This window comes from Xiphophorus maculatus, chromosome 7 (assembly GCF_002775205.1).
Source record: "Xiphophorus maculatus strain JP 163 A chromosome 7, X_maculatus-5.0-male, whole genome shotgun sequence".
In the NCBI taxonomy this organism is placed as follows: Eukaryota; Metazoa; Chordata; class Actinopteri; order Cyprinodontiformes; family Poeciliidae; genus Xiphophorus; species Xiphophorus maculatus.
The window spans coordinates 19207853-19226698 of NC_036449.1; the positions used below are offsets into that span (position 1 = coordinate 19207853).

The window sequence follows — 18846 nt, forward strand, 5'->3', positions numbered from 1 at the left end:
TAAAGGAGATCAAGACTTTCCAGTTGTAGCCACCATGTTGTGAAAAAGCTTTGCTGCACAGTTTTGTTTGGTTGACTTTTCGCTGGACTATTTTAAAAAAAACTATTTAGTCTGGCATTTACCAACTGCTTCTTCCTGCTGTTAGTATCTATATCTATTTTCATATTGATGTTCCTGAATTTTTCTTTTGTTTTATTATTTTCTATTTAGCTTGTATAACAGAGTTTTTGTTTTTGTATGTGCCTCCCATCATGATCAGCTGACTGCTCATGCAACTTCTCTTTTATCACAAGCCACCTATAATCTTGCTCATATTATCCAAGGTCATCCTCACCCCAACTTGGAGAAATTAACTTCGGAAAGAATTAAGCAAAAGACAAAAGCAAAGAAAATAATTAAATAAGGCTGCCTTAAAGCAACTGATCCATTATCAAGGACATGCCTCTGCTCCCTTCCTTTAACTTTCTCCCCTTTGATTTCTTTCACTACAATCACCTGCTCTATGGCTGTAGCCTTGGTTATTCTGCTGATGGAAAATAAATATTTGTTAGACAGGAACCTAAGCATTTGAAAACAAAACATTAATGCATTGTGAATGGGACTAGTTTTTCTGACAGAAATGAGTTTAACTGAAATGCATTAAACTGCTGGAAAATAGCTTTTCTACAGAACTAGTATTTCTTCAAGTTATGATTGCAAACTTCCTAACATTTTCTCCGTAGCTAAAATAAGTGTGTAATTACATGTAGACGCTCTGTCTCTTCAGATTAACCCCAGAATTTCAGTGTGAAATGATCATCCTAATGGTAGAGGTCCGAGTTCAGAAAGTCCACTGCGTACTCACCCACTCCAGAGTCTGAGTGTTTCTTATAGCTTCTTTCACCAGAGCACATCTGTAATTGCGTTAAAGTACTCTGGTTAAGTGAAGCACAAAGTTTCAATCTACGAAGGACAACGGAGGATCGCAGTTTCTGCAGAGAGGACATGTCCCTGCCCTTGATTCATTCTTGATTCATTAAATTATGAATAAAATCACAGGGGCATGAAAATACAGGCAGGTCATCTGTATTAATCTCTCCACAGAGTATGTCTGTGAATAAAAAAAAAAAGTGTCCTTCAAGAGACAATGAAAAATTGATGTCATATCTTATAGAGGTGAGAAGAAAGCTTGTGCTGCTGCAGCTAAAGTAGAGTCCCTTGACATTTTTGTAGCGGTATTGGAGGAATTCAGTTTTGGTCAGCCTAACACATTATTGTAAAAAAAAAAAAAAAAAAAGAAGTTTAAATTCCTGTTATATATGAACTAACATATATTTCTTGAACCTTAATATGAATGTGGAAAAGACATTTAGGGGAGATTAAGACTACATCAACAAATACACAAAACAACTATTCATAATAGACATATATCATATTTAAATTAGAGGCTGATACAGATAAATACTAAAAGTAATAATCAATAAAGAAAAGGCCCTTACAAGTACACATAAGGATTGTATTCAGTTCTTAATAAGTAAGCAATGTCTTGTGTATTATTTGTTTATATTTTTATTAAGCTATATTATAATGTCAAAATTATTTTGAACCATTTGACTTTAGCCTTACAAGTTGGGATATTTCAAATGAGATGATTACATCCTAACTTGTACAGAACAAAATGTAAAATATCTTCACAATATTTAAAAAAGGACATAAAATATTATCTTGTCCATAAGACATAAAACTTTTATGCTCCAAAAAATTATTTCAGAAAGTCAAAATACTTTTGTGCTTGTGTGCGCATCTAGACTGATTAATCAAATAACAGTTTCTTAATCTGTAATTTATCTTCTTTTTTTTACAGCAGCGCCTGAATTCCAGGATGACATCTCCCATGCTGTTTAACATAGAGATATAAACAGGGAGTGAGTGTGAGCTGTTCTCTCCATGTAAGGATATGCAGCAGTGGGAGTTGATGTGTTTGTAAAAAAAGATGTTCTTTGGAGAGATTCAGTCTGCGATCTGACACGTGTTCTATCAGATTCTGTTGATAGATGGTTTGCTCCAGCATGCTGTATTAATCCAAATCCACTTCAAGTCTGCAGAACTGAGTCTTTGTGTTGCAGCTTGTGCTGCTGTCGCTGTCCAGCTGTCGTCCCACACAATAAGCTTTCATCTAAACGTCTCTCTCCAGTGCAGCTCTCCCCAACCAGAGGCTGACCCCGGATGAATCTGCTGATATGGGAACTTTCCGATTGAGATGATTATCTGGACTTTGCAGTCTGTGGAGATTGCTTGAATTTCCTGACTCAGTTTGGAGTTTACATTCTTTGTGTGCTGTTGCCGAGGTAAGAAGTCTTTACCCTATCTTACTGTTTTTTTGGTTTTTTGCTTAGACTAGTTTAACTGAGTCTATACAAGCACAGAGGCAACTTTATTAATAAAGATTATCTTAGAGAGGTGAGTGAATACATTTTATGTTATTCTACTGAAACTGAGAAAAAAGGTCATTTGAATTTCAGAAAATAAGGTCACAACTTATGGGAACAAGAGCCCATATTGTAGAGTCAGGAATGATGTTTTAGGGATTGCACTGTTAAATCTTGCTGTTCTGTCATAATTAAGTTTCTGATTACGTTTTTGTTTTGTTTAAAAGTATTTATGTGCGAGCAACAAAGTGTGGGTGTGGTCAGGCTGGAGAAATCTGCTTGATTCATGTTACCAAAATAGAGATTTACAGAAATCAGGTAAAAAAAAAATGAAGCAAATTTTATCAAATTGTTAATTTGTCACCAGATTTGTTAGATTGTCTTCTATGAACATGCTGGCAGAGGCGATTGTTGAAGTGAGTGGTATAATTTGTTGTTCCTGTTTGTTTATATGCTAGCATTAACACTGCACCACAGCCGGGTGTTATAGGAAGTTAGAAAAGTAGCAAACTCACTGAGTCTGTTTACCTGAAAAGTTGAGATTGTTTATGACTTCTTTATCATTTTTTCCTGTTTGAGGAGTTTTTGCCTGTAATTCACTGTTGTGGGCTTGTTTGGTAGTTTTCAACATTGGTGTTGCTGAAATCGTTCTCCCAGCCTTCACCTGTTCGGTATTTGCAGATTTTTCTGTGGAACGTGACTCTAATCTAATTTGTGGAAAACCTGTCTATTAATGGATTTTCTTTTAAGAGAGCATATCTGAAATATTTTTTTGGCTGATGTTTTGAAAACAACCAATCCAGGAGTGATATTTATTTTCCTTAATGCAGATTGGCTGCACCCTCAAGAGCAGATAAGAGGAAAACTGTTGATGTTAGCTTCGTTAGTAGTGCTAAAGCATAATTAATGGATATTAAGGTTAATTCAGAGTTTTATCCATTAAAAAAGACAGATCCAAGTGTTTTAGAGGGGATCTAAAGAGTTCACAGAATTTAGCAAGGTTTAGGGTTTCACTGTTCTGCCACATTCAGAAATATGGAGTGACTGTGTAAACTAGATATTTATTACATTTTATTGTGGTACATCTTTACTTGTTTCCTGACAATCGTGTTTTTTTTTTTTTTTATTCTGTAAAGAAAAGTATTTTCAAAAAGAAATAATGTTTATATTTGAAGCAATTGACCATAGATTAAAATGGTTACAGAACATTGGCTGGAGAATGTGAGTGTGTATTTTCTTAATCATGCTTCAAGCAATTAAAAACAGAAGATTCTGTTGAGCGATAAAAGTGATTTAATACTCAAGTTGTGAACACACAGAAAAGGCTTTTGCATCTGTTAGTTCTTTGCTTGTAACTTTGACCACCATCAGTTTGATCATCTGACTTTCTAACATCTGTTCTGACAGAAAACTAGGAAAAAATGCAACAGCCTCCCATCAGCTCGTTATTTTGTTTGTTGCTTGTTGATGTTGACTCACATCATAGTACTTAACTCCAGCCAAAATGTTCCTCACCACATTTTACTCATAAACTCTTATCGGACAGTACATCCAGGCTGAGACTTTTTTCAAACAGAATTCCATGTTGTTAAGGAATTCCTGTTTTCTCAAAACAGATAAATGTAGATATAAATATCAAGAGACATTTTGTTAACACTGTCTGAAATTGCAATAAACATTTGTAAGCTCCGCTGAGTCGCCCTCTGTGGAATCTCACCTCTCTGACAGTAACTTCCTGCATTGAAACAGCGCTTTGGATTAGAAAGATGACACAGAGCAGCTGCTGTGTTTCAGGAAAAATGACTGGAATCAATTCAGTCGCGCCAATGATTTTATGGGTCATCATTCTGATGGTGTTCCAAGCCGCATCGCCTCAACCTGCTCCCCCTCGAGGACCCAGACCCATACCTGGACGAGGTGACAGTCCGGAACCAACACCGGCTCCGCTGCCGCCAGAGCCCACACCAAGACCAGAAGGTTGTGAGAGTGAGTTATTGTAATTTAATTTTAGGTCAGGAAACTGCAATATCCACTTTTCTGGATTTGCCTTGAAGGACTTGAGGTCGTTTTGATTTATATTTAATTTGCCTGTTTTATATGCAGTGCTGGAAGTATCCAGTGGAAATAAAAACGTAGACGGGTTAAAAGTGCAATAAAGTTCGAGCACGACTGAACATGAAAAAGAGATAGTAAAGAAGGATGAAGGAGGTGCTCGTCTGCTTCTATAATACATTACAAAACAGCATTAATTGCACTCTATGGATGTGAAATTGCTGTAATTTAACCAGACAAAAGAGTTTGAGTTATGTGAATGTGAAAGGCTTTATTTGTGCTATAATTTATTAGATGATTCACACTAATGCCTAAGAGCAGCATGTAATGCTCTGTCACCTTGAGGCTGAGCTCATTTTAAACCAGGAACACAAAGCTTGTTTTGTACAGACTGATGTTCCAAGACTCACAATGAAAATGAACCTTTTCAAATCATTACATGCATTATATGCACTTTCATTTTCATGCAAAAAATCTTAATAACATAAAAGTTGCAGAACAGGACAGCCTGTGTCGTTTCCTATGCAGCCCAGCAGTATGAAAAGGCATGAAAGTGAAATTTAGGAATTTTATGGTACATGAAAAATAATTGGATTTTCAGGTTTCATTCTGTCTCATTCTGCCAGTTGTTCCCTCATTCCATCAGCCATGTTTGTTCATGGTACTAATAATTATACATAATGTGTTCATCTGTCATTCTTTCATGCAGCTATTTAATCATCAATCCATTCATTATTCTATCCATCACTACATCTGTTTTCCCACCATCTGCTATACTTTGTTTATTGTTTCTTATCGTCTAGTCTTTTTTTGTTGCAGGTTATATGTTCAAATTCTGACCACTGAAAACATATCTGCTACGGATTTACTATTGACTTTTGCATTTACATATAAGAATTTTGCATTTTTGAATATTTGGTCTGGAAAAGTGGGCAATTTTGATATAAAAAGTGTGTAGGAACTCTAATTAAAAAAATTTTAGAGTATAAAAAACTATACTGCATCTTGCCCTATTTGTACCTTATCACTCAATAATGTTCACAAAAAACATTTGCAACTTATTTACATTTTTGTTGGCATCCTCCTGTTCAGCAACGATCATCGACTGTCCCATCAAGCTGTTTTTCACCATTGACACCTCAGAGACCATCGCCCTGCAGGAATCTCCGCCCGGGAGTCTGGTGGAGAGCATCAAGGAATTCATGAAGATATTCGCCCAGAACCTCGAAAATGAGGAGTACAGGGGCCAGATCCAGATCACTTGGTCCTTAGGGGGATTGCACTTCTCTCAGAAGCAGGTGTTGTTCAGTCAGTTCACGACCAAACAGAGCTTCATCAGGAATCTCAGTCAGATAAAATACCTGGGCAAAGGCACCTACATCGACTGCGCTCTCACAAATATGACCCACGAGATGACGTACTTAGGGACACAGGCTGTCCTGTTCTCAGTGGTCATCACAGATGGTCACGTGACGGGGAGTCCATGTGGGGGGATCAAGGTGGCAGGCGACAGGGCTCGGGATCAAGGGATCCACATTTTTTCAGTAGCAGCCTCCAGACGCATCAATGAACTAGGGATGAGGGAGATAGTCGGCTCACCCACAGAGGTGTACCGAGACGATTACATAGTCATGGAGATCGTTAATGGAAGACCGAGGATGAACACTGAAACTATTGATCGCATCATCAAAGTCATGGTGATCTGAGATCTTATTTTTTCTAAATACTTTTTTAAGATTTTATTGGTAGAAGAAACTTGCCTGACTGACTGCTGTTTTTGTTTTGCAGAAATATCAAGCATATCTACAGGTAAGACATCTTAAAAAATAATGATTGATCCACTAAAACGTCACTTCATTTGTTCTAGTCCCAAGGTTTTGAAGAAACTGTTCCTTTACTTGTTTACCTAATGATTTTGAATCCCTCCCCTAATATTGAACTTAACTAACTACCTGCTAGAGTTCACTAGAGTCATTATGCTTTGATTTGAATCTGTTATATTTATACAGATTAATAAAACTTTAATGACCTTGAAAAGGATGTTAGAACTCATCTCATCATGTCATTTGCTTTTTTTTTACTAATTTTTTGAGCAATAATAATTTGTCCTTGGAGATATAGCTACAGCTTGTACGCTAAAAATATATAACTCTACTTAAAAGTCACAGAAGATCCAATGTGCTTTTAAATGTATAAACAATGAAAGCTTCAATCCACAAGTAGTTTCTTAGACTAACTTACCCTACACCATGCTCATGAAACATTTGTTCTTTTGTTCAAGGCGCATCAAAGATTAATGAGGTTGGTCAAACATTTTGAAATGGGATCACCGCTGTTTTCACAAATGAGCTAGTTCTTTAAAATCTTAAAACATATGGCATAGGAAGATGTGATGCCATAGAAAAACACCACATCAGCATCACCTTACTCTGCACTGAACAATGTAGGAGACACAATATGATCACCAGAAAACCCAGGCTGCCACAGGGTTTTGGATTTGTTGAACAATTCTTCTACACAAGCACTGCGGGTCACACACGCCATGTACATTTAATGTGTTTGCAACTTCGAGAGAATCCACGCAACTGTTACTCAGCATGGTTTAATCTCTCACCACACTGTGCTGTCTGCGCTGATTTCTATCACCTCAGTGTGCCATATGCTTGAAACTGAAACTAAGGACCTGATCTACTTTCAAAATAATGACATTTCATTCCCAGATATTTGAATAATTCCAAAGTATTAATAAAATAAAACTAGAGGGTGACATCACAGGAAGAAGAAACATACCCCATCCTGATGCAGCAGGATGCAATGACTTCCACATCCTTGATCCCAATACACATACACCATTCACAACAAGAGTGCATAGTTCAAAGAGTTAACAGGATTTTTCACAAAATCAAACATTTTGTGTTTGTTTAGGCCTCTTGTGTTTTATAATTTGCATGTACAGTGTTTTTCTTTTTTCAAAAAAACATACAAATATTTACTTAGAAGACTGCTTTTGTTTTCTACCATATTTTTTTCATAATCACATTTGAAATGTTTGTATATTGTTTAGAAAGTGGAACCAAAATTAAATATCTTGTTTCTGTGCTCAAATGTGGCCAATAAAGATGGTTCTCATTTGGTGATGTATAAGACAAAGCAATCAAACATGCTGACACAAACTCTTCGTCCACCTGTTGACGAAGCTCTGTCTGGTCATGAACTGACATGAATCCAGCAATCTATCACCTCAAATTGTTTAGTACAATGTCCTTCAAAAGCAATGGCGCCTCAGTGCAATAACAGTTTTTTGAGCTACATATCAGCACTGACCCCATGTTGCCCTGAGAGGTTTCTTCTGCCAGCCAGTGTGTTGCAAATGTTCAAATATTCAGATTCAAAACAAAAACATGCAATGAGTCTGTAGAAGAAAATAATAGAGCATTTCACAAAAGCCAACCTACACCAAGACCTGCTTGTGGATTATTTGCTCATATTTGTTGAAAAAAGAGAGAACATAGTTTCTAATCAGGAATTAAACCATAAATGGATGCAGAACATTTAATGTGGAAACATTTACTTAGTTTCTATTATTATAATTGAACAGTAGAGATACTAGGTAATTTTTTATCTATGAAGCAAAACATCCATCCCCCATAAGCACACAAACCAATGCTTAATGCAGAAAATCCTTAAAACAAAAACCTTTAGAATCTGCTACGGTGTCTAATTCTTTTTAATTTTGAAATTAAATTTTGAAATAATGTTTTGTTTATTTATTATGAATCAATTTATTTTTGTTCTTCTTCTACTTGCAGTGTTATAAACCTACATGCCTTGCAGTCCCTGGGATCCCGGGACGAAAAGGGGCCTCAGGTCAAAAAGTCAGTATGACTAGTGCTATGCTAGTTTTCATGTTTTGTCTCCTGTTTTGCAAAACGTTCATTTTGCTGTTATTTTTTTAGGGCATTAAAGGAGACAGAGGCATCAAAGGACCAAAAGGTCTTAAAGGTAACCAGGTATGCCTGAGAATACGTCAAATCTAGTTAAAAAAACAACAAAAAAAAACAACTTGTGATTTTATTTTATTTTTTAAATTTTCAACGACAGCTCACTTTTAAATAAAATGTTCCAATTCAGGGTGATCCTGGGATTGAAGGTTCAATTGGACGACCTGGTCTAAAGGTTTGGTGAAGCTCACCAAATATTTATACGTTTTTCATTTATTTATCTTAATAATTTGTTCATTCTTGTTTGCCCTCAGGGAGAAGTTGGTTTTAAAGGAGAAAAGGTGCGATTTTCTAAAATTTTCTGATTATGTGCCAGTGAGAAAAAGAAAATACCAGCTGCAATAAATTTATTTCTTTCAAACAGGGTGAAATTGGATTAATTGGAGCAAAGGTAGAGCAACATTTTAATGCTTGGCTACACCACTCGTTTCTAGACTCCGAAAATTAATTGTGTTTGTTGTTTCTTGCAGGGTGCGGCGGGTTCACCAGGAAGGAATGGAACAGATGGACAAAAGGTAACTGGAGACGCATGTTACGTTTTCAAGGCACAGGATACTGGAGACATGTTCACTGACCTGTGGAAATTTCAGGGTAAATTTGGTCGAATTGGAGCTCCTGGCTGCAAAGGTGATCCAGGTGAAAAAGTGAGTCTTATGCTTTTACTGAAATCTGTTTTTGAATATTGATCTCGTCGTAGTTACCGCAAGAAAGAACACAATCATTTCTACCATGTTGCACATATAGATCAATCAGATGGTGTTAAACTTTATCATTAATCACCCACAGATGTCTGACTCATTCAATGCCTGTTTTTAAGGGACCAAATGGATACCCAGGAGACCCTGGTGACTCTGGATTATCTGGAAAAATGGGAGAAAAGGTGTGGAAAAAGAAGTCTAAGTTTATACAATTTTAGTCTGGAGAAAGACGAGGTAAAAATGTAAAAAACATAAAATAAAAAAAGAACAGCTCAAAAATGCATAGGTAACATAAAGCAAGGCTAGTGATTCAGAATTTGCTGGATTCACAGTGAAACAGTCAGGATGTTGGAATAGCAGCCTGGACCATCAGCTTTTTATGGGGGATCTTCACTTGTTTAATAGGCAGAAAGGAAATTTCCAGTTTGAGCACAACTTTTGAAAGAGGATGTGTCACATAAGCAAACCAGTGTAATAAAGCAAAAAGAGCATGTTAATACTTTACTCAAGCAGCAAAAAAGAGAAAAAAAGTCTGCAAATATATGCATTATAGCTGTTGAAGCAGAAAAAATGTCTCAAATTAAACAACTTAATTAGCTGTCAAAATTATTCCTGCAAACCTGCAGGATTTCACCTTGTTAATACGACTCAGTACCTTCAAATTTTCAATTACAGATTTCAGCTCTGTGTATAAACTATCCATAGCATATATATGTGTTTTCTAAAACGTTATACACATGTACAGTATGATATTGTACATTTGGTGACATCCTTCAATACTTTTGTGTGGCTCATATTTTTTAATAAGGTTTTGAAGGTATTACTGAGTTTTTCATTGGAATTTGGTTGCTTTTTACGTCCAGATTCTGATCATTTAGGGAGGAATGTTTTGTTTATTTTTCAATCCACTTAACTCTGACTTTTAGATCATTCAGGCGCAAAATAGATCTCATACTGGAGCGACAAATCAGTGTTGACTATTCATGTAACACACAACTTAGCAAAAACATATTTTTGAAGGAATCTGGAAACCAAGGTTATAATAGTTTCACTGAAATGTCCCAGGGTAGAAAAAAATAACATCTGCAATCAACTGTTTTTTTCTTATCTGGCTCCCTTGGCTCAGACTTGGGTAAAAAGCAATGTTCCTAAATTTTACTATGCTAATTATTATTAACTGTTTGGGCATATAAGGAAGGATCCATCCTTCTCACCTGTGTTTACGTGCACAGAGACGATTATTGCAGCTGGAAAGAATACAACATCTTCTCCCCATATATGGTAGCATCTTCCTGTTTTTGTGAGCATGACTCAAGTAGCTCTTTTCTGTCAGACAATAAAAGTGTGCTTTAACACAAATTTTGTGCTTTGAAAACCAAAGGAAAGGCAGAATGTGATTTATTTATTGTTTTATATTTTAAAAATTTCAACACCTTCAAACCATGATTAAATGAGTTCTTTAAAGCAAGCATCCATATTCAGTATTTTCTATGTCCATGTCCAGTGTTTAAATCTAATTGTGTCATTGTCTTTGTTGATTCAGGGTGATACAGGTCTCCCAGGGAAGATAGGCCCCCCAGGCCCTGTGGGAAATCCAGGACTAAAGGTAAGCTTTAGTTTGAAACACAGCAGAATGATGAAAAAAATACAGCCACTAACCTGACTTACCATTTCTTAGGGTGAAAAGGGAAATCCTGGAAATCCAGGATCACCTGGAGGAAGAGGGGTTCCTGTATGTATCATAGATTTATTTGAATGTCCTACAACATAAATTATTGGTAGAGTGATGACACTTATAGTACATTTGCATTTCTTTCAGGGGATCAGTGGCAAACCAGGACTGAGGGGCGAACTGGTATTTCAATCACTATTTAAAAGATTTGTTTTTGAGTTGTAAAATTTCGACATTCATATTTTATCAAACATTAACAGGGCAGGAGGGGAGATCCTGGAAGGAAGGGGGCGCCAGGACAAGATGGGGCCCCAGGACCAAAGGTGAGTTTTACATTGAAAAAAATCAGTTGTCATCTACTGATGACGTTTAAAGTTTGGGATTTTTAAAGCAGATCTATTCCTTTTTCAAACTGAGAAAAGTTAGGAAACTAAAACCAAAAGTAAATACCGTACTAGAGAACTTCTACTGCAGGGTGTCTTGGTAAACTATGGAGTATTTTTTATTTTTTTTAAATGCAAAGATCATGAAGGAAGGAGGGTTTCTGCTAGTGATCTGAAACTCGGTTAATCTTTTGAAATACTGACAAACAGCATGAAATTCTGTTGACATGAATTTTCAGCTGTAGAAGTACAGAAAATATCATGTTTTTCACATTTTCTGCACAACTCTACAGCCCCAGAGAGCAGAACCCCCTCCTGTCATGATTTAGTTATGCAATGCATCAGATACTTTCTTTGAATTCTGAGGAAGATTCTTGTTTTGCTCCAATTTCTTTATTCAGATTAACCAATTATTTATAATTTAAAATTCTCACGCAATATTTCTTTGAAGGGAGATCAAGGAGCATCAGGGGACAGAGGTCGACCTGGGGAAGATGGAGTTAGGGGTGCGAAGGTGAGTGGGTGGGCTTTGGCTGGAGAGACAACCCAGAGCCTTGTTACACATCATATAATGAAGCTACGCCTTCAAGCATAATGGATCAGCCAAAACAACTCCAGCTGAGTCTTGTATCAGGAAAAAAGAGGTCTTTCTCCAGGGAAAACACAATCCTTTTGAAATGGTTTGGCCTGCGTTGTCCACTGCCAAATTCCCATCCACATGAGTAATTCTGTGTGTGGGGGCTAGAGTCAAGGTTAAGTCCGGTGAAAGCATTTCCATTAATGTTTTCAGGGAGACCAAGGACTACCAGGACCAAGGGGTCGGCCAGGAGAACCAGGCAGCACTGGAGGAAATGTGTGCAGTTCATAATATCATCATTATTATTAACAGATTAATAGTTAAAGTTCATGAGCTGATGGAGCCATTAACCTTTGACACTGTAGGGCACAGTGGGGCCTCCTGGAGAACCCGGACTGAGAGGAGACCCTGGACCACGTGGACCGCAGGTGAGTAGGTCAAGTTTTAACTCTAAATGTAATAGTTTTTACACTTTTTAAATTCAACGGCATTTTAACAGTTTTATTTGGAGGTCTAAAATCAAAATCAACAAAAACTGTATTCAGATATTTACCACTCTGAAAAACTAGTATATACTGTATATGCATAAGGAAGACTTAAACTTTCCCATCACATTGGCCACCAGGAAGAAAGAAATAAGAGACTTTGGCTTAAATTTAAGCTCATTTAATGAAAATGTATGTGGTTATATTTCCAGTGAGGAGGAGAAATTCTGGAGGCAGTAGTTTGGACTGGGCATGTTGCTAAGGTGGATTTTCAAATCTAGTTTTGAGTGTTAGATACTTATAAATAGTCAGTCTTTTTAAAAATCTATATTTTCAAAACTCAGCTAATTTCACATGTAAACATGGTTTTTTTTTAGCATCTGATGCTAAAAAGTGATGTCTACTCATCACTTATATCCATGGTTGTTATAGGGTCTGACTGCTGACTTATAGGTCAAACTCCTTGAACCGAGGGGTTATAATAATCTCTTTCCCGTGTGATGCTTTATTTAAAGTCACGATTATCCAGCAAAAGATTCATAATCTTGTGACGAAAAGTGGGGCAAGTAAAATTAGTTCCCACACCTTATTTTCATTAAGTTGACTCAATTTTTCAGCATGGCTGGGACCTTGGGGAACACAAGAGTGTTCACTCCATCCTGTACTGCATTCCTACAATAAGTAGCAACATATCCTTTTAGAATGTTCTCTTTAGAAAAATCGATTCTGTTGACAAAATTCTGTTTTGGTAATTCTCCTCTGAAACTAGTTCACTATCGCCCTCTGGTATTTTCTAATGTCACTTATTTACTCGAAACCCCCCCCCCCCAACAAAAAACAAATCCCTAATTGTGAGTTTTTTATTTATATTGGAGAAATGAAGTGATGTTGTAAGACATTAATAACCAAAACCTAATCTTTGTATATAATATTTAACATTCAACACTGTCCTGGCTTAAAGGGAGACAATGGAAGACCAGGATTCAACTACCCTGGACCAAGAGGACCAACAGTATGATTTTTTTCTGTTCATATCATATCCTTCAGGTTTTAGATGCATGAGTAAAAGTGAATTCTGTGCTTTGCAGGGAGAGAGAGGAGATCCAGGCAAGAGAGGACCCAGAGGGGGCAGAGGTGAATGTGGTGCAAAAGGGGAGCCAGGAGCTAAAGGAGCACCAGGAGAGCCTGTAAGAATAAAGACACAATGTCTTTAATGGAAGGGCAATTTAGGGTTTAAACAGAGATGCTGAGCAGATAAGCTGAAACTAATGTTTATACGGTTCTGCTGAAACAGGGAAAAACTCTTATCTCAAAAACGAATGCTGTGCAGACTGTTCTGCCTCAAGCACTTGGATTGCTGAATGCACACAACAGAAGAAGTACTTAAATGAAACTATGTATAGTGTAACAGTCAAGTTTTCAGGCCCATGTTAAGTATTTTAACTCAATAAGTGATTTTGTTTAAATTAAGTCTTTAAAACTGATAATGCATTAATTAGCCTATGTTGTTGCACCAAATACATCTAAATCTGTGAATTTATTTTATTTTGTAAAGTTTAACTAATCCTTAATTAAGTCGTCTTTGTCCTTGTCGTTTTTTGATCAGTCCCTAAAGATAACTTTGAATGTTTGCATGCATATATTCATGAAAATTCTACTTTCACATCAAAGTTACATAAAAGAAAAAAACAATTAATAAATAGGAAAATGTACACACTTGAAGAAGCTACTGTTTTGTAAAACAGACTTGAGTTACAGTAGGTCTTCTTTTTTCTGTTTTTCAAAAGTATTCATGTTACATTTTTCTGTAAGATTCATCCACCACAATAAAATGTCTTTTGCCTTCATTTCAACTTAAAAGGTTGCCTAAATACATCTTTCCTAAAGAATAGCTACTACAGTGGCCAGTTAGTCAAAGGCCATCATCTCGTTTGGTGCTGATGTAGACTTGCACAAAAACTACTTTACTGGACTTTACTTAGTCACTCCATATGCAGCCACCTACTGGACAACCACTATAAGATCACAAAATTAGTATTTTAACTCTCGTGACTGGCCTTTATGACAATCTTACAAGCAAAAAAATATTACTAACATCAATTAATTATGACTAATACTATTGGCAAAATGTGCAATTAATCCTTTGTCCATTACTGGAGTTTCAAAGACTTAAAAAATAACTTTGCAGCCATTCCCAGATTGATAGATTTCAGAGTCCTCTGCTATTGAATTTCTTTATATCAGAGATTGATGTGTTACTATTTGAGATATTTTAGCCTACTTCATGTTGTCATGCAGTTTCTATTTAAGTGATTTCTGAATTCCATTCCATTTTGTCAGCTAATTTGTGATGTAAAAGGAGGAGGAGTTATCTTATCACATAGATCAGGGTTGGTTTCAGTATCTGAAACATTTATTTTAACCAAAAAAGTTAAAGAAGTCTTTAGGGAGGAAAATACTTTTTCACATAACTTGTGAATTTTTAAAAACATCATCTTTACAACAATTGGCTGAATAGTTCACAAGACATTTTTGGGGAAACAGGCTCTTTAGAAACCAAGTTTTACTGTGAGGATTACTCAGGTGGAAATAGAAAACCTAAATATTATCACGAAAGAAGAAACAGAAAATAGTCATTGAAAAAGGCAGAAAAAACTGTGGAGCTTCTTTTTTAGACATGGAAAAAGGAGCCCCAGAGATCATCATTATCATCATTATCATTACTGCCATCTGTTTCTTTGTGATATTTTTTGCAATGAAACAGATGCAGTTTATCTTCTGTACTGTCCATGTGTAGTTCATGGACAGTACAGTACTTCTTCAAACAAGGAGCAAAATCAATGACCACAACGCCCCACCTTCTGTAAAAAAAAGACTATAGCTGAACACTTTATACATATGCAGAGAATGAGTCACTATTACTTAAAACATGCTTGGTATGAGGTATGAGTCACTTCACCAGAAAAATATTTTGCATTCAGGGTGAACCAGGCCAGCCAGGAGAGCCAGGAGAGAGAGGACCCCAGGGAGACCCTGGAAAAGATGTAAGAAGCATCAGCGAAACCACTTCAGTAATCACCTGACCATGCATAAAGATTTCAGATCCAATATCGCCACTCTGTCTTTGTCATGTGCTTGTGCAGGGGGGTCCAGGGCCAGCTGGGGATCCTGGGCTCACTGTAAGTCAAACTGAGAAATACCATGAATAAAAGTAGGCTCTTTATATTCTTTGAAACTGAATGTCTCTAAACCGTCTTAATGTTACTCCAGGACTGTGATGTTATGACGTACATCAGGGAGACCTGTGGTTGTTGTGGTAGGCAGAGAGACATGATCCTCATTCCAACACAGCTCTGCAGTTATCATCTTTAAACATGCTGAGCCACTTGTTGCATTTTCTTTTCTTTTTTTTCACTCAGACTGTGAGAAACACTGCGGCGCTCTGGACATTGTCTTTGTAATTGACAGCTCTGAGAGTGTTGGGATGACCAACTTCACCCTGGAAAAGAACTTTGTTATCAACACCATCAACAAGCTGGGATCAATGGCCTCTGACCCCACATCTCCAACGGGTACAGTCCACAAAAATAACATTCAATCCTTTTCTAAAGGAAAATCAACACAGCGATCATGTGTCAAACTGTTGGGAATGTTTCAGTGATGTAACAATCAACATATTGATTGTTACAGTTGTAATGACGGTTTATATAAAATTGATAGGTTATTTTGAATGTGCAACAAAAGCTAAATTTAGGAGTAGTTTTCAGGTAAACATGCCTTTTTGTACAAATTATTGTAGCTTTTTGTCATTCTGTATCAAAAGTACAACAATGTGTGTCGCATTTTGGGTTTTTTCACTTTTAACACTACATTGGAGTTCTACTCAGAAGTTGTAATTTCCAGGTTTCATGCATGAAAAATGAAACAGAATGAACCCTGAAGGGAGAATCCTGGATTTGAACATTAGAGGTCTCCCGCTAACTCCAAATTCAGATTCAATATGGTTTCCACAGAAATATAATGAAAGTTGTTACAGGATTAAACAGTTTATTTGCACTGCTGACTCTTTTCTACCTTATTAACAACTGCTGATTGCCAAACAATCTTTGTTTGTAAAAATTATCTTGCCTTGCTAATTGTAGTTAGTGATAAAATACTTAGCAAATTTAACAAGTTTTGCAACCTCCTAGCTTAGCTGTGGCATCATCCCAAGATCCGGTTTTCAACTTCTGAGACAGCAGCAATCTACCACAGTTGTGGGTCGGAGATTTGGGAAAACTCTGTAGCTTTTTAGCATTGTTCAATTGAAAAAATTAAGCCTTTTATTGACAAAACAGTTAAAGATGTTTTATCATTAAAAAAAGACCATTTACTTACTGTATACTAGCAACTTGCAATTAATCTACAGTTACTGTGTTTTTTAGGTACGAGAGTTGGAGTGGTACAGTTCAGTCACAAAGGAACATTTGAGGTCATACGACTCGATGACCCTTCCATAGACTCCATGTCTTCATTCAAGACAGCAGTGAAGAATCTTCAGTGGATTGCTGGGGGCACATTTACACCCTCTGCACTCAAGTTTGCCTATGATAACTTAATAAGGGACAGCAAGAGAGCCCGTGCCAAAGTATCGGTAGTGGTAGTTACAGACGGTCGCTTTGACCCTCGTGATGATGACAGTAAACTCAGGTACCTCTGCGATGACCCCAATGTGGTGGTGAATGCCATTGGGGTTGGTGACATGTTTGACAAGGAACATGACAGCGAGACCCTAGTATCAATAGCCTGTAACAACAAGAACCGCATCACTGAGATGAAGAAATACACAGACTTAGTGGCTGATAACTTCATTCAGAAGATGGAAACAGTTCTCTGTCCTGGTAAGTCTCTCCATCCATTCTCCTCTTGGCATCTGCCTAAACTTCACTGAATGTCTGTTTACTTTTCCAGATCCAGTGATTAAGTGTCCAGATCTTCCCTGTAAAACTGGTGGGTTTTATTTATGGTTAGGTTACTGGTTTAATGGTAAAATGACGAGAATGTCATTGAGTAAGCGGTCCTCTTTCATTACAGAACTTGCTGTAGCTCCATGTGTTGGACGACCCATAGAGCTGGTGTTTCTTCTCGACGGTTCGGAGCGCCTCGGGATGGAAAACTTTGGCCACGCACGTCATTTTGTTGAAATGGTTGCAAATGCATTGACAATGGCCAAGAACAGAAATGACCAAAACGGGGCTCGTCTGGCACTGACAGAGTTTGGCAATGAGAATGAAAACCAAGTGGCCTTTCTTCTTACACACGAGCAGAAGGCTATCACTTCTGGTCTATCAGGTTTACATTATCTTGATGCTTCGTCAGCAGTGGGGCCTGCCATCTTCAAAACCATCAATGAGGTTTTGGGTAAAGGACCCACTCGCAAGACAAGACGTGGTGCCGAGGTCTCATTTGTTTTCATCACAGACGGTATTACTAATATCACCAACCTGGACGAGGCAGCTTCTGCAATGCGCAGGGAACACATCTTTTCCACTGTGATTGCTACGGGAAGTGATGTGGATGAAGAAGTCCTAACAAAGTTGGCTATGGGTGACCAGACTGCCATCTTTAAGAGTCAGAAATTTTCTGATCTGTTACAGCCTAGTTTCTTTGACCGTTTTGTCAGGTGGGTGTGTTAGAGACTGTCCTCATTGTGAGTGTCATACTGGTGCTACTGCTCTGTACTTAACCATTTTAACAGTTGATCCAAGTTGAATTCACCCTTGTATTGTTCTCAAAAATGCTGATTAAGGTCAGCTAATTTCACCTCCGTCAGAGATTAACAGGAACAATAATGTGCAAAACCTGAAATATTTGGGGAGGAGGTTTCTAAAGAACTCAGTTCTTACCAGCACTGATTTTCTTTGTGTTCAAATATGAAACAAAAAAGAAATGAGCCAATGGTGAGAGATAACTGGCAAAGACTTTAGGTACCTCTATATTGTCTACCCAGATTGTTTTGAGTGAACATTTTCCAGATAACATTTTTTTCTTGTACCAAAATATTAAATTAGGTTAGTTTCGATTTATTTGTAAAATGGTCTATTTAGTTTTCCAATTGCAAGAAACTCAAACTTAAAACAAAATAAATAAGGGTAAAAGATTTCCATCAAGTTAATTTGACAGCCAGTAAAGCAATTTATTTTTCCAAATGCTTGCAAATTCATCTCCAGACATGAACACTAATTATACAGCGAAATTAGGTAATATCATACCAAGCTGAAACCAAGAGCACTTTGGTGTGGTCCATTTGTACTCAGAAATCCAACTTTCTTATTTACTTCACAAACTCAAAATCCAATATGGCTGCCTTGTGCTTCAAATGTAACAAAAAATGTATGCCTTGTTTTTTGGATTTATGGTGATACCTCCTCAGTCACACATATTGTCTTTAATATGTTTCTAAATAGTTTGAATGTATAAAACACTGAAATATGTGCCACTTTAATTAAATTTGCCATTAATGACACAACTAGCAAATTCTATTGTTGTTTTCATCAAGCAACTGAAGCTAAGTGATTCTGTTAAAAGATT

General features: G+C 37.0%; 1 protein-coding gene across 2 annotated transcripts; it reads left to right on the top strand.

The window, feature by feature from the left end:
• The first annotated feature begins 1979 nt into the window (after nt 1-1979).
• On the top strand, nt 1980-18787 carry LOC102227077 (collagen alpha-2(VI) chain-like). 2 transcript variants are annotated; one of them, XM_014469397.2, is made up of 28 exons: nt 1980-2327; nt 4203-4394; nt 5553-6157; nt 6249-6269; nt 8270-8335; nt 8417-8470; nt 8592-8636; nt 8716-8742; nt 8826-8852; nt 8932-8976; nt 9052-9105; nt 9279-9341; nt 10703-10765; nt 10838-10891; nt 10979-11014; nt 11092-11154; nt 11666-11728; nt 12005-12067; nt 12157-12219; nt 13238-13288; nt 13365-13463; nt 15258-15320; nt 15420-15455; nt 15547-15592; nt 15696-15848; nt 16701-17156; nt 17227-17265; nt 17350-18787. In XM_014469397.2, exons 2-28 carry the CDS (start codon nt 4208-4210, stop codon nt 17949-17951), a joined length of 3144 nt encoding a protein of 1047 aa, XP_014324883.1. In that variant the 5' UTR covers nt 1980-2327; nt 4203-4207; the 3' UTR covers nt 17952-18787. The 2 variants fall into 2 exon arrangements, with proteins under 2 accessions (XP_014324883.1, XP_023192669.1); XM_023336901.1 differs by having other exon boundaries at nt 4203-4385.
• Nucleotides 18788-18846: the final 59 nt, after the last annotated feature.